The sequence below is a fragment of the Melospiza georgiana genome, chromosome 1 (genome assembly GCF_028018845.1).
Source record: "Melospiza georgiana isolate bMelGeo1 chromosome 1, bMelGeo1.pri, whole genome shotgun sequence".
Taxonomy (NCBI): domain Eukaryota; kingdom Metazoa; phylum Chordata; class Aves; order Passeriformes; family Passerellidae; genus Melospiza; species Melospiza georgiana.
Window position 1 is genome coordinate 145,600,324 of NC_080430.1, and position 16,961 is coordinate 145,617,284.

Sequence of the window (16,961 nt, forward strand, 5' to 3'; positions counted from 1 at the left end):
GCTCAGAATAGCAGCAGCTAATCTTTACATTTTAGATAACATCGTTCTGGTTATTTGTGATCACATTTAAACATGAAATATTTTTTCTTTCATCATCAGTGAACTACCAAGATGGCATTATCAGCTCAGAAAAAAAGGACTGATATATATGAGATTTGAAAATAGAAAATATTAAGAAGATGTTTTGCTAAGTTCTTGCATTTGCTAAAACTAAAAGAAGAATTGTAGGCTTGAGTTTAATTTTTGTAGGCTTGATTTTCTGAAGAAATATTCCTAGATTTAAACACCAAAGTGTCCATGTTTTCCTGCCCTGATATGTACCTTTAAGAAACACCTCTAATTTCAATAGCTGGTGAAGAAAAGAGAGATGTATAACACAGAAAGCCTAACATTATGTCCTCAGCATGCTGCTCAACCCAACCACTCTGCAGACAATTGTCAGATACAATTAAATTAAATATAATAAGATGGTATACCACACCTTTTTCTCAAATTTAATTTTAAATTTTGGGTTCTAAATATGGCATTAATTTTAAATCACAATGGATAATAAAAAGTTAATTATTCAAAAATTGATCATCCATAAATATTATCTTACAAAAATAATCTCTTTCAGTAAATTCACCTAGAATAAGACGAGTTTTAAGCTATTCTACTTCAGATAACTTTTGCAGCTTGTGGGATGGGAAGAAATGCTGGAGGACAGCACATTGGACTTAATGTGCTTCCCATTTCACACTTCAGAAGAGTTTTGGGGTTTTGTTTGTTTTATTTTAATGTGGTTTGATGGAACTTTTATATATTTTAAGTTGACAACTATATGTAAATCTTTATGTTCACTCTATAATAAAAAAATAAACAATTCAATTAAATGTTCCTGGACTCTGCCTTTGGATGCTGTTAAATTGATAGACTGGCCTTATGAACCATTTGGGAGAACATGCAGAACTTAGCACATCTCAGGGACCATTTCCAAGGACAGTTCTAGTGCAGCCATCCTGTTTTATGGAACCAGAAAGGTTAATAAAATGGAAAATAACTTGTGCTCTGCTTACAGGCCTCTGGGCTTGAAAACACTCTTAAACACCCCAGATCAGGCTTTTGTAGAAGACAGACATTTATACTCAGGATTGGGATCCTGAAGATCATTGTCTGGCTTCAGCCTAATTCTTACTCCACCTAAACTTGTCTAGTGTTGTTTTTCTCACTACCTTGGCTGATTCCCAAGCCTGACATTTTTATCTTGACATATGTTAATAATCATTGGGAATACTATAAGGCTTATCCCAAATTTGAGTTGTTCAGTTCTTATTTGTTCCATATTATTCCTAAGTGGACTTTATGTCATGATAAAGCCATGTCACAGTTCATTGATTTCCATCAAATTTAAATGTAAAATGCATTTCATGCCTTGCTTCCCCTACTCACTCATTCCTCATTCCCCCAGAAAGAAGATAAACAGTAGGAAAATTAATAGAATATTTAGGTGTTGGCTTCTTTTTGCTCTCATGTGGAAGGAATGGAGGCTCTGACTTCTGGGACAGCTTAGAAAGTTATTGTAATAAAGTGCCTAATATTGTCTTATTCATCACAGCATCATTCCTCTCTTACTACCTCATTCCAGGAGGATTGAGAAATGCTGGAGTTTGTCAGCTTAATGGTCTTGTGGAGAAAATCTTTAGGCAAGTCAACAATGTCTAAAGGCAACTGTGCTTGGGACTTTCTTTGGAGCAGTGTGCCCCTTGCTTTTTATGATTAGAAACTGCCTCAACTCAGCATGTTTGACATCCAGAGCTTGGGAGCAGAAACAATGTGGAGAAAACACCCTACTTATGCTGGTTTTTATTCAATGCGTTTGTTATTTTAAATCTAAATTTGCCACAGTTCTCTCTCCCCGTGCGTTGTGTAGGTATTCCTGAAATACCCAGTTTCTCAATTCCTCCTTGAGGATGTCAGTCCTAAAGCTCTGAGGCCCCTAAATCCTGTTTAAGGTCTAGGTCCATGTGAAAGGATTCTTGTAAGTGGTCCATGACACAGATGAGTAAGTACTGCTGCTTAACCCAAATTTTCCTCATTTCCTTGAGTCTTTTGCTTTTTCTCTATAAACAGAATATGCTATTTCACAGAAGTTTCATTATTTATTGGTTTTTATTTCCTTACTATATTTTGGGTTTATGCCTGCTCAGGTGCACTGAAGCTGTCAGGTGCCTCCAGAACTGCACATGTGTCTAAAATAATCCTGTTTGTTCCTTCAAATAGAAAATGCTATGTAATTTGAGTATTGCTGAATAGAATATTGTTCATGTTCTTTAAGAATGCTAGACAGTGTCAGATATGGGCTTTCTTTAATCAGATTCTGTATATGGTTTATTAAATTGCAAAAGGTCATATGCTCAAGAGGGTAAAAAGGCAGGTGGTATTTTAAAAGTAATTGTTGTCACATCTTGTAATTGCAAGGGATAAAGGGAAAGGTTGAAGAAAATGTTTGCATTACCTGTTGACCATGATAAAATACAGCTAAAAGGAACATTGCCATCAGTAGTAAAGATGCCTCCTTTGTACCCAGGAAGTCTGTGCTGGAAAAAAACAAACAAACAGCAAAGTAAAATACAGTTATTTATTTGTCAGTGTTTTAATTGTTCAGAAGTTTCATTTCATAAGTGGTAATTTTTGTTGTTCATTAAAAAGAAATCCACCGTATTTGAAAATTTAATTTAGCAGTAATTAGTTCAAGAGAACAGGAGTGTAATTGGAGAGCTCCCTGTTTGGAGACACATCTTGAGTAACTAAATTGTAGCCTACAGGAGGTGCACAGGAGGTGATGAGCTGTCACTTTCAAATGTGACATGCAAGCTGTGTGTCAGGCAGTCCCTTCCTGGCAGCCTGGTGCCAGCCCCTGTGGGGTGCAGGAGGTGACATCGGGGGGAAAGGCTGAGGGGAAGCTGACAAAGGGAAACTTCCAGGCTGTGCAAGCAAAAGCCCAGCGAATAAAGCTAAAGGATGAGCTCCAAGGCAGGAGCTGAAATTACACATATCGTGAGAAGGGTTTGGAGATGACAGGGATATAGCATGGATTAAAAGTATGGCAAACAGTAGCTAGGACTGGTTTTACTGAGCTACTAAGAGGAGACCAGAGAAGCCTGTGAGAAGGGAGGTAAAGGAAACCCTTGCAGACCACAGGGAAGCAGAGAAGATGAGCCAAGCAGGTACTGGCTCTACGAAATCTGATGTATGAAATCACTGAGGTGCTGTGTATGGAGCACAAACAAAGTTTAAAATAAAATGAAAGGGGTTAAAAGCAGTAACAGAGGGTTTCAAATATTGGGAGAAATTATATTTATGTGGAAAGATGAACACAGTCGAAGAAAGTATCTCTGTATGCCTGTTTTTTTTTTTTTGCATGTTTCCCAGGGAACAGACAAAAGAGGTTGGGGAAATGGTAGAGCCAAACTTACAGAAAAGCAAATGGGAGAAAAAAGAAATTTGGAGTTGAATTGAACAGGGATACTTTTCAATTATTCTGTTGAAGGGAGATCAGAAAAGAAAGTTGTTATGTGGTGAGAAAACCTTGACATTTTGAGAAAAATAATAAATGAGTAAATGAGGACCAGAAATTGGATGAAATTTTGGGACAATCTTTAGTCTGCCTTGAGATCTAAGAACAAAGCAAAGTCCAAATACTGGATCTGTTTCCCATAGTAATTTTTAAAGAACTGTGGGATGCTATTTGTCAGAGGACTCCTATGACAGAGAAATTAGAGAAAAAAAGAGGAGAAACTGAGACAAAACCAAAAGGAAACTTTCTAGTGAGAGAGATAACTGAGCTGCCTTTGTGGTTCTAATGAATTTACTGTGCTGGAAATGAGCTGCTGTGGGATGAGTCATCAACACAGAGCAAGAGCAGGCAGGAAGTAGCCTTGTCATCTGCAGATATGCTGAAATTCAAATGTTGCCTATTTTGAAGTTGCCCAAAATGCAACCTCCAAATGAACACATTCCAAAAGGACCCCTTGTACATTGGCTAAAGGCAAGAGCCTTAAAGGTCTTGGTTATAAACCCACTTGTTATTGCATATTGTGGTGTTGCAGCTATACCCACCATAGCTGGATGAGTTTTGTAAGGAGCTGCAAACTCTTTTATTCAAATGATTTACATAGCTAAAAAACCAAATAATTTTCAGAGCATACAATCTTGAACTTCATTCTCCCTAATATCAGAGCTTAAGTTTATATCCTTGTTGTGAGAGTGGAGCATCTCAACTGATTTCCCCATGTCTTGCTCTGTTGGCTACTCCAAGGTATATTCCTGTCTCTTTCTCACTCTTCTGTGATAACAGTCTCTAGAGTGTTTTATTGACAGGGAATAGAGGCTACTCTGAATTCTTCAAGTTTTTCTCACAAGAATCTCACAAAAGATATTCATTGCCATGCCTGGTTAGTGACAATTATCATGATTTCTACTTCTAGTTACTTAGCCAAAGTATTGCTTATTGCCATTTGTCAGATTTGGCAGTAAGCAATAAGGGATCTGTTCTGGCTATATGATATATCTGTCTGATGATAACTAGCATTAGAAAAAGGAATTTCAGCCCAAATCTCTGGTTCCCTGTTCCTGTAGGAAACAAGTAAGGAGAGCTGTTCATGCAGAGCCTTGCTATGTGTAGGGATGTGGCTGTTGGGAGAATTAATTGTACTGGAAATCCCTGCTTTTCTCTCACTCTGCATCTTCATCTCCACTTACAACCACAAAGAACTGCAATACTACCCTGGTCAAGTATCAAAGGCCAAAGAAGTGTTTTTCTGAATGATTTAAATGACTGCTGTTCTAGATTCAGTTATTGCAACACTAATTGCATCTCTGACTCTGCAAATCATTGTGGTTCTTCTGCAGTTCCTCTTCCTGGCAGAGAAACCTGGGAGGAGAAGGAGGAGGAGGAGAATGTCCATCAAGCACTCTCCTACAAAACAGGATCATGCCTGTGTTCCTTATATCTTTCACAAGTGCATATTATTTGCTTGGATTTTATTCTAAAAAATCAATCATTCAATCCTGTTTTCTTAAACTGAGGGAAATTTTTCAACTGATATCTCTGGGGCTTTCAAGAATAGAAATGACCAAGGTATGTGCGTTGCAATGCATATTTTTAGTCTGCATTGATAGACTAGAGGAGACATAAAAGACAAGTCCTGATCAATATTTAAATGCCCTGATGAAATGAACATTTTAATAAAAAGGCTTGAGAAAAAAAACAGGTTATGAATCATTTTGAATTAGTCATTGCCTGTTGCAACCATCACTCCACATTTAACTGTGGTGCTATCCAATACACTCATTCTCTGACAAGACTTGAACCATCACCTTGAGAAAAAGCAGCTCCTGAAAGGGGCTGTGAACACTTACTCTCCATTGTGGTGAAAGTTGTCATATTGCAGAAAAAGGGAAGCATAAATGGTCTCAGTCAGCAGAGAGTAGATGGCAATCATGATGAGAAGCACTGCCAGCTTCAGGACAGAGTTGAGACGAAGAAAGACTGCACAAGTCACCATTGCCAGCACACCAGTGAAGACAAAATACTGCACAGAAAACAGCATTGGTTAATTCTGGTGATCACAGATAAGCATCTATGTAAACAATCAAGTAACCAGAAGTATGGGAAGATTATTTTGGATTTCAGTGCTCAGCCAAGTCCTTTTAGGGCCCAGGCACTTTGAAAATAAATGTTTTGTTAAAATAGAAGTGAAATTACAAATTCTATACTTTTCATGGTACCTCCATGTCAGCAAAGATCATTTTCTGTGCCTTTATATCATTTTCATTGCATTATAAGTGAAACAGCATCCTCTATAATTAAAAGAGGAAAGGGAGAGATGCTGCATGCAGTAGTTTGCTACTGAAAAGTCTATTGGGAGAAAACAATTTATATTCCTTTGGAGTCTAAATTTCCACAAGACCCACAAAATACTCAGGATGGGAGAATCATGTTTCTACTTTAATTCTTCCCATGCTGCTTGAGAGAGGATAAAGCCACAGATTTGGACTTTTTTTGCTTTTTTAAAAATTTTTAATATTGTAGGTCTAGCTTGGTTACATTACTATCTTAAAATTTGATGCCTGGAAGTTTTATTCATATCTTATTTTCTAATCTTTTCATTGTCTCATTTTTCTCAATGATTAGTCATCTGCCAAATGCAATCCATGCAGCTGATACTGGATAGAGAGAGACAATCATGGCCATGAGCTGTTCAGACTTAAAATAGCAACATCAACACCCACAGTCCAAATGTAGTTTAAATTAACTCCAATCACACAGCTTTAGGAGCGATTGTATTCATTTTTATGGGTACAGCTTTTCTCTAGTACAGTTTCTCTGTAGGAAAGTCTGCATCCCTGCTGTTTAGAGCTTGCTGCTGGCAGTATCATGACACTGCCATATGACTTTCCAAGCAACATACTTCTCTTATCTACACATGACCAACACTATGATTTTGTTGCCTGCTTGCTCATCTTAGAGAGGGTTTCTTTATTTTTTTTTCTTCAAAACCAATTTCAAAATAACCATAGCAGTCTAACTTTGTCATGCAAGAAGTTTTGCTCTCTCTTTTACATTCATGTGAATCAGGTAGTGTGTTTTATTGCACTAGGTTCATTAAATCATTGCTGGGTGTGTTCCCAGCATAAAGGTTCTGTATAATGTTCAAAGGTTAAATTTTATTTGTAATACCCCATTAGATCTCAAGGTTAATTCCTTCTGTAACCAGCCTCTGCTTTTTCTATCAACATATGGAAATGTTCCCTCCTTCACAGTGTTGAGCCCCTGAATCCACCACAAGGTAGTGGTTGCCATATGACCTTTTTGGATTCCTCTCAGATTGAAAAGTACCCTCAGAAATACCTCAGGACAGGAACAGATGTCTGTAAAAGAGGCAGAGGAGTTGAAGGTTTGGTTCTTCAGGGCTATTGGTTTGTCAAAATCACACCACAGCTGTGAAGAAATAAAACAGAGTCAGGGCTATGTTGTGCACTGGTGACTAATTGCTTGTCTGGGTCCAGGGCTGGGACTGGGTGACCTGCTGCTCTCCATGCCAGATCCCACCTGGCACCAAGGGCTGGATAAATGGGCAGTAAGAAGACATGCTGTGGAGATGAAATGGAAAAGGGGGAGATATCTGTGCTGCAGATATTCAGCATCTGATCAGCCTCCCTATGCTCTTTTACAGAGTGGAAAGATGAGCTCCTCTGGGACTTCCAGAGGACTCACGTTGAACTCTTCAGAATGACCTCTCAAAGTGCTTAGACTTTGCTATAAACTAAAGAGAAAATTATTTAATTGGGAGCACAAAATCAGATTGAATGTGTGCCCCTTCTGCAAGCTGTTTTCATCTGCTATGGATTGTGTTATCCTTTTGGATACAGGATACCCAGCCTTCATTTTCATGATATCACACACACCTGGCTGTACCAAAACATGATGTGGTCCTAGAACAGCAACTGTGATGCTTAGAATGGAAGGGAATAAAAATTCACTTATGAAACTATGGTCATTTTTTATAATACATATATGGTTATATTATACAATATGATTATATTATATATTACATACATCCATATGTATTATGGATAATGTAATATTGCTTTTTGTTTTTATGACCTGCATTGATTTTAATGGTATTTCCAACCAAGAGCATTAGATACAAAGAAACCAGCATTGTAGAGTTGGAATACATTATAGTCTTAAAATAAAGGAAAAAATCATTAATGGCTTCATGTTTTGACACTTAAAGCAGATGGAGTCTCCTGTCATATATATTTATTTACTCTGGATGATTATAATGGGTCATGTTATCAACCTGGTGTGTACAAGCTAGTTAGAGGTCTTTTTACCCAATAGTTAAAGAATTCATTTAATGAGGCCCAATTTCTTATCAATAAATCCCAATTAATTTTGAACTTGGCACTCTTTTGTTTGTTCTTTTAGCCACTCAGCCATCTCTGCAGTGCAGGAGTATTACCTGGCTGGCTGTGCACTCTTCCATGACACCAGACAATCAATGGTACTTTGTGAAAATTTATGAGGTATAGAACACCTCTCTGCAGGGCAGAACGTCCCAATGTCCCCAGGTGTTTTTTCACGAGACTTTCAGGATCAGAAATTTAATTTTATAACATAAGAATGCATGTAAGACTCACAAGACTCATTTGCCCCCCTGGTGAAACCAAAGCTTTATGGCTCAGAAAGCATCTGAGTCTTAGACCCCTCCAGTCGGCTGCATTTGAACTCAGTGAACACACAAAGCTGCAAGGCTGAGAGGCATTACCTGTTCTTGAATGCATGCAGGTCCCTCCTGAACAAACTATTATTATGGAAGGACTTTGACATATGAAATAATGAGAGTATATTAATATTGTAATTTCCTATAGAGATCAGGACTCAGTGGCTCAAGTAATTGTCCAGCTAAATATATGACAATACATATGTCTGTTTCCTGCTTTATAGAAAACCACTGGCGTGACTGTAAAATGTAATTTTCTTTTGACAGGCTTTGGATTAGCCAACTCAAAAAATTGCAGAGGACAAATCTTAAAAAATAATGCACAAGAAATCAGGGGAAGTAACAAATTTGGTATAGATAGTGTGTTAGAATTTTTTTTAAGATAAAGACTAATCATACGAAAAACTTGTCTGTAAGGTATTTGTTATACCTTATTTAAAAACTTCTAAATTCTAAAACATTGCTTAGCGATTTGTATTGTAATGCACCACTGTCCTTTTCTTCAAGAAGTTTTGAGCCCAATTGGACTTCCTGACATTTACTGTATTTATATTTTTTCAGTAATCATAGAAATGCATTTTTCTTTCTTTGACTTACTCTCCTATCGGTGATACTTTTAATCTATCTGTGAGATATTTACCACATTCTTGGCTCAGACCTGCCAGGTTGTCTGACACTGTAATCTGCCTACATTATGCAAAGCTCTCTCATGTTGCTGAATATGTCAGGATAATCAGGGCTCTATTGGAATTTTAGAAATTATTATTCTAGCAATTGTTTTATTTTTCTTAATAATCTAAATAATAGTAGAACTGTAAGATGAGCTGAGAATTTATGAGAGGAAGTATTTAATATCCACAAGCATTTTTTGGATTGACAGTCTCTAAAAAAGTATTTCAGCATGTCAGAAAATTACAAATGGTCGTCAAACAGTGGATATGTTGGACAAAAGGTTTTAAAAATAGATGACACTCATGAGAGAGAAATAATTAGTTATTTCAGAAATACATAGATCAAGCAATGGATTGAATTTCCTGAAGCTGTGATGCTTTGCCTTTTTTATGTTATCTAAATCACAGACAGTTTATAGACATAGTTATCAAGTCCTGCAGCAAGCTTAATAATTCATAAATCATCTTTTACTGTATAATATTCCTTGGTTCCCTATAAGCTTACAATATTGATGATGGCTCCAAGAAAATTAATCAGAATGGATGCAAAGATAATGACATTCCTTGCCAAGTAGGTCTCATTAATCCAGCAGCAAGTTTTCCGGAGCATTAAGGGTAAACATTTGTAATCCTCTGCCGTGGTGATCAGCACGAGAGCAGAGTGCAGCATAATCAGGATAGAAAACTGAATGACCATTGGGATCACTCTGGGGGAAAAAAAAAAAGAGAATACAGCATTAAATCTCAGCACAACCAGTCAATAAATCAAGGGAAAAGCTGGACTACATGTCCATGTAGCCCTAGTTAAGGGAGTCAGGAGGGCTCATCACCTGTGTGGTTTTGGATACAATTCATCTCACTGCATAGTAGTCTCTCTTAGGTTTATGCAGATGGAAGCCAACTTGATATTCACATTAACTCATTCTCCAGTGGCTATACTTTGATCCTGGGTTATGGACACTGACAGAGGGTCATGCAAGATTAATTCCTTCAGTTTCCCACAGTACAGCAGGATTCTGCAATAGCTTTCTTGCTTTGCAAAGCCAAGTGGCTGTGATCCGATTTGGAACTGATAGTTTCTAACTATACCTCAGATATATATAGACAGTCTATATTTGCTGGTGTAACCTACCAGTTCTGCTAACCTAGCCTGATCCAGCTCTGAACAAAACCAAATTCAGCTCTTCAGCAAGATTAGGATCAAGCCTCAAGAGGTCCAGCCTGAGGACACTAAACATTAGCACTTATTTTGGACTGCCAAACTCTACATGTAAGACCCATGTTATTGAATTAAGATACTATAAAGGGAGCATCTACACACCTAGGTATGGGATATAAACCCAGAATTGCAGAGTAACCTGATTACATGCCTGAGAAAATGAAACTTTGTGTTTGTTCACAATAAATTTATAGGCCACAAATTTTTTCCACTGTAGATGTTCAATTGAAGATTGATGTGCTTGTCTTTTGACTAAGCCTGCTTGATTAAAAACAAAACTGAAGGTGGCATAGCATGACCTCTGAGAAGAACAATCCCATATCTGTGCTGAGATTTTGATGGGAGCATGCTGATAAGATAAAGTGCAATAAAATGCATTGATGAGGTCAGAGGAATCCAAACAAAAAAACTGTAATAATTTTCTGTCCATGAACATCTCCCAGAACTAGGACACCAGGCTTGGATTGCCCCTTCATTCAAGAAGAGGTTCAAGACCAATAGATTTTCTTTTCAGGGATTCTCTTACTGCCAAGATCAAGTGAAGTTTAAAAAGAGGTTTTGCCTTCCCTCTTTCTGATGTACAAATCAACTGATTTGAGCCAAAAGGAAAACTTATGTAAAATAGAAGATGGAAGTTTTTAAATTTATAACAATTTGAAATATGCTTTTTGTTTTCCTTCACAAGAATAACCCAGTCAAAAATGGACAGAAATAAGAGTATTTCAGCAGTCAACTCTAGTAAGACCTATTGTCCATGTGAGCATATAAACAGTTGATTGCAGGAAATTGATGAAACTCCCAGGCCTCTTTAGAAGGACAAGATGAATCACTGCAAAGTTGGCAATGTAATATAATGGTTTCATAAAGGGCAATTATGGTAAAAAATATGACATTAATTTATGTCACTTAGATTAATTTTCCTAACTCCATATTTCAAAGAATGAAAACTATTGTAAAGATTTTTAAATTCACATGCATCTGCCTTGTCAGGGAAAAATGCATGAATGGATCAAATATTTATTCTTAGGGAGAGAGATATAAACAGAGAAAATTCTGAAACTTCCATACCTATTAAATTTGAGATATGGTTCCCTTCTTTAACACACAGACTGAGGTAAAATCTCTAGGAAACTCCCCAGAGAACCTTAGAAATATATGTTCTATGACAATTTAAATAGCATTTTCCCAAATTTTCACAAACAAAAAACTCAGATCAAAAAATATTCACACATCTACTCAAGCAAATACAAAATTTCATCCTTGCTCAACAGAAATCTAAACTCTTATATGTATTTTTAGGAAATGGGTAAGTTACCATGAAGACTGAATTATAGTTTGTTAGTGGTTTCATGGAAACTATTTCCATGGTTTTCCACCCTAGTATTTGACTTCTCTGATATTTACCAGAGGCATAACAAATGAATATGCAGTTATTTCAAGGATTCTCTGAATCCAAATTCTGTCTAAGTTTGTGATAGTTTGTTCAATTGCTCATGCCTTGAACTGCTTTTAGAACTGGAACTTAGGAAATTTGAACTTCCAGATTATTTTCTCATCCAATATGTTTAAGCATATTGAAACCTTCTCACTCAAAACCCCTATCCTGTTATTTTAGGGCTGCTCATCTGTTGACAGGCATGCTTTTTAAAAAATTGAAACACTTTTTGAAGCAGATTATCAGAACATTAAAAAAAAACAAGATCAAAATTTGTCTCCTTAAGCCTTGACAGTGATCTTCAGCTCCTGACAGAACTGCCAATAAACACTCATGTATCTCCAAAGCTTCTCTCCAAAAGGGGTTGTGGTAAATACCCTTTCCCTAAATATCTTCCCAAGTTCTAGCAATCAAATTTCCAGGGCATTCTTGAAGACAAGGTCACATTTTTTAAAAAAATCTCTGCTGATCTTTTCTTGTAGGAATTTATTTAGCCTTAATTTTGACCTATTTGTATTTGCAGCCTCTTTAACATTCAGTGACAAAAAGGTCCTCGGGGAAAAACACAAGTCTCCTGGCAAGATGAGAAACTAGGAGGTGAGACAGCTGCAGGCAATGTGTTTGTGTGACTCCTTCCCCCTCACTCCCATGGCACCAGACACCCTCACAAGAGTTAACAGAGATGAATCTGTGCAGGTAGAAAAAAATGTCTTTTTTTTTTTTTTTTAATCTGATATGGCAGTGATTGATATAGCAGCAGAAATCTTTTTGGAAAACAGGTTCTGTTAATAAGATCCATAAATCTTCTTGTACATACTGAGGAAAAAAATAACAAACAAATAAAAAAAAAAAAAAAAAAAAAAAAAAAAAAACAAAAAACAAAAACAAACCCATCTACCCGAAGTGAAGAACTTTAAATGTGTGCTGGGAGAAGAGCTTTTAAAAAGCAAGGAAACTTACTGGGAGCAATGTGGCACATAAGGAACAACAGAAGGTCACATGCTACTCAAGGTACTTTGTCAGCTGAGAATTACAAAACATATGAGACAACACTGCTACAGAATGTATTTGCCTGCCTGCACCTAACCCCCACTTTGGTGTTCTCAGACATCAACCTGGTAACTCACATCTTCCAGAAATGATCCAAGGAATCTTGCTGCACTATTGTAACACAATAAATATCTTATTTGTTGTACAAATAATGTATTTTCAAAGTTACTCTGCTGTCAGCCATAAGTTAAGGTTCATCTGAGTGCTAGAAACTACCCAAGAAATATGTTATTCTGGGAATTTTTACACTTGCTCTGTCAATGACCAAATGGGACCAGAGGGTTGTTACAGTGGCAGTCCTGTTCTAGAAAACTGACCTCAGTCCTTGCACATACTCTTGCGATCTCATTATTAAACTGTAGACAAAAATGCCAAATGATATGTTTGAGTCTGTGAAATGTGGGCACCAAGGTCTCATCTATGTCAGATTTTCATCACCTTGATAGGAGTATATTGCTTGGTCAGCCCCAGAGGAGAGCAAAGTGAAAACAGATCTACCAGATCACCTCCATGCTTATTAATGGCCTGAGACTGCTTTTCCCAGCTGGGCAAATCACATTGTCAGCAGCAAAGCAAGCAGTACAATTCTCTTACAAAGCATTTATTCAACAAAACCGAGAGAGTCACTGATACCCAAGGTGATTATCAATCACTTAGCAAAGAGGCACAGCTATTGTTCTGGATCGTGTTTCACCAGGACACACTGGAGCAAATTTTTGTAACTCAAAATTTCCACTTAACTTGGTGGTAGTTCTACTTGAAAACATAACAACACCAGCACATGCTGCTGTCTCACTTGAAAACATGTAGCTGTAGATATTGTGGTAAAAAATATTATTGCAAAAAAAGTGACTGAATATTTCCAAACACTTCTGGGGAACGAGCAGATTTTATTGGTTCATTGCACATCAATCCTAAAAATATTGTTCCACTGTGTCCCTAAGAGTGCCTTCAGATATATAGAGATATATTTCTGTATTTACCTGGAAGAAGGGAGCAAGCTTTGGATAGTGGTGATAAATACAAGAACAATAAATGCACACACCAAGTTTGATTTGAATACTTCATCCCGCATTTGAGAATACTAGAATAAAAAAAGAAAACACACACAGAAAAGTAAATTAGCTGTTAACACATGAAGTAGTTTCATTAAGCCTGATGTATATAGGAGACATGGGGAAAATTAGCACAATGGACCAATAAATCAATAAACCTGAATTTTGTTTGAAAATAAAACCCATTGAATAAATTGTTAATAATCTGGTAAAATGTTTTAACCAAGACAGCAAAAATCTGTAATTTGAAATACAAAATTTTTCTGCTTTGTTCAAAATTATTTGCTTTAAAAATCCTGAGGTAGATACCAGGAGCTGTGTGGAATACTAAACATTTGATTGCTTAATAAAATACTTAATAACCAGAGAAACCATGAATTTCCTCACATGAAGACAAGCACTGGAGTCATCTGTGACTCTGCATGCATGATGGCACAGAGGGGTCTCCATGATGGTTAAATTGAGGCTGCTCTGCTATTTTTCCTAATTTTCTTTTTTAAAGAAAATTATCTAGTTAGAACATTCTGAGACTATTTGGGATGCTGAGATGCTGAAACTCTGTATCCTAACAAAGTCAGAGGCTCTGTGGAAACTTGGCAATATGGGCATTCTCCAAATGTAAAAGACTATTTGAGGTGCACTATTATAAAGATTTATTGAAAAAAATATTTTTCTCGAGCATATCAAACAACTGTGAATGCTATTAGGTTCCATTTTTAATGGAAATTACCCAGAAATGGAGTAACAGATACATGGATAGACCACAGTAGATCAGTTAAAATGGAAATACTAACCAAGTCCTCAGCTGTTATTTATCATTGTTAATTCAATTAAACTGCAGCTGTTTACAGCAGCTGAAGATTAGTCCATAGGAATATGTTTTGTAATTGTAATTCTCTATACTCTTTATGGATACCACCAAAGTTTCTTTGTATTATAAAAAATTCTGCAAAGGCTTGCCCCAGTCATTTTTCTTCCTCTGAACAATAACTTCATTTTGTTCAAACCTTTGCTATTTTAAAGGGGCTGAAAAAAAGGTTATAAGAGTCAAAGCAATATTTGGAAATAGAGAGATCTGCTGTTATTAATGCCTAGAAAGCATTATAACATAAAAAACATAAAAAAAAATAAATTGAGGAATGTGTCAAGAACATACACTGAGAGAAGTCCAGCTTTGAACTGGATTTCATAGCTAATTTGCTCTTGAAGGGAGATCCTAGCTTAGACTTAGACTTAGACTTAAACTTTTCCTATGTGGATCTTTGGCTGGGACATCATCTCAGCACAAACACCTGATCAAAACAGTCTCAAGCTCCCAGATGGAAAAAAAGGTTTCACTTCCCTACTCCCATTTGTCATGAGTAAGAGAGAGGGGACATTTGTTGATGTCCCTCATTTTGACTCCTCTCCTGTGATTCCACCTCGTGTCTGCTGCTGGCAGTACCACTTTGGCATGATTTTTGGCCACAGGTAATTCCACTTCATTTTGCTGCTGGAGCCCCAGAGGCACTGACCCTGATTTCATGTGCAAGGAAACAGAACTGCATCAGTCTGCATAAATAATGGATTGGGGCTTTTTTCAAATAGGTAAAAAGAAAGGTACGTTTTTAAAATATAGCATGAAATCCCAACTGTTCCATAGGGAAATTAAGGCAAACTAGATGAATGAAGCACAAACATAGAATGGCCTGCTGTGTTGAGCATTATGTCAAAAGGATGGATGCTGTGTTCTAATCAGTAACAACATTGTGATGAGGAATTGTTGGCATCCCTAGGCAGCACTGACATAAATGATAAATGCAGCAGCTCTGTAGCAGTCTACCCCTTAATGACTTGGAGAAATAATTGAAGGATTCACTAAACCTCAAGGCCCTTCAAAAATCATGGGGAGGGCATGTAGCCAACCACAGCTGTGTAGAGTGGTAGGAAGAATTGTGATGTGACCTTGTCTGCAGTGAAAACCTTCCCTGGACACCCCACAGAGCCTCCTGTGCTGGTGTGACTTGCCTAAGAAAGGCCAGGATTCTCCTATTGAGAATGCTGCTTATGCCTCACCTCTCTCCTCCAAAGCCTCTTTGAAAGGAAAGAACCAATAATATGGCAGGCTTCACATGTTCCCCTAAAGAAAATATTTGTGCACTGGGGAGTAAGATGTTTGGTCTTATCCTCCCTGCTGCTCTTTGACTGAGAGAGAACCTTATAGATGCAAAGGGAGACCAGGTTTGTTCTTCATCAGAGAAGTTGGAAAAGTTTCTGCAATAGAGGAGAGGAATGGAAGAATATGTTTCAAGAAGTCTAAGCAGGAGAGGAAATGAACTTCTGGGAAGACCAAAGAGGAGACAGAGATCCAGCTGCTGATCAACAATAGAAAAGTTGCTGGACAGGCACAGAGTTTGCCCAGCATCTCTTGCAGACCTCCTTGCAAGTGGAAGTTTCTGAGTTAAGGAAGGAGGTGATGCCTGTGGCTGCTGAGATATAGCAAGCCGGAGGAGCAAAATTGTTTTCCTACCCATGTAATTTCTATTTATCTTACCAGTCAGAAATTGTGAAACAGAGAAACTCAGATATTTAGGTCAAATATTTGAACTAAGAAAATGTGTACTTTGAAATTCAAAGCTCTTTTGATATTTCCAGTGTGCTTGCCTCACAGAAAATATGTAAATGTTTCATGTCTAAGACCAGCCTGTTTTCTAATCCAAGTACAAATATGCAGGAAGACTTTGAATATCTTTATACAAACCTTTACATTGGAAACTTTCTTTAATAAATCCCTACCAGCATGTAAAATTCCCTGTCCTGTGCCCCTACTTTACCCTGTATGAAAGTATATAGTATGGATATTTTAAAATTACTGATCTTTAGGGAGATCATCATGATGATATCTTTTAATTATTGGAATAATCTGAAGTAGGATCAGATTTTCCTATGAGCCATTATATAATTGGAAATTTTAGTATCTTTTCATACTATCATCAGAAGTACCTTCTTGTGATGATCTGCATACATGCTATTTGTGAAAAAAACCTCTAGAAAAATTGAGGGTACATTGTCTCTAAATGATGTATCAAGCATTAATGAGTGAAATACAGGTTGTAATGACCAGTCAATTTCAGTAAAGAATATATAAGATATACCAGGTGGGTCCTGCATAAATCCTATGAAAAATGAAGGATTGCAGAATTCATATGGAAAATAATGCCTGAGAGAGGTAACCCATTCTCTTAGGTGACTGCTACTGCCTGCTGTGGAATACACACTTAT

The 16,961-nt window shown here is 37.1% G+C and overlaps 1 protein-coding gene across 2 annotated transcripts in view; it reads right to left on the minus strand.

Moving 5' to 3' along the window:
- The window catches only part of ADCY8 (adenylate cyclase 8), a 115,889-nt gene that overhangs the window by 15,770 nt on the left and 83,158 nt on the right, over positions 1-16,961 (minus strand). For both annotated transcript variants that reach the window (XM_058018369.1, XM_058018360.1), the window contains 5 exons: positions 13,629-13,729; positions 9,447-9,648; positions 6,893-6,982; positions 5,401-5,573; positions 2,495-2,576 (listed from right to left, as the gene is read on the minus strand). In XM_058018369.1, coding sequence (XP_057874352.1) covers positions 2,495-2,576; positions 5,401-5,573; positions 6,893-6,982; positions 9,447-9,648; positions 13,629-13,729 — 648 coding nt within the window. The remainder of the gene's footprint in view (positions 1-2,494; positions 2,577-5,400; positions 5,574-6,892; positions 6,983-9,446; positions 9,649-13,628; positions 13,730-16,961) is intronic.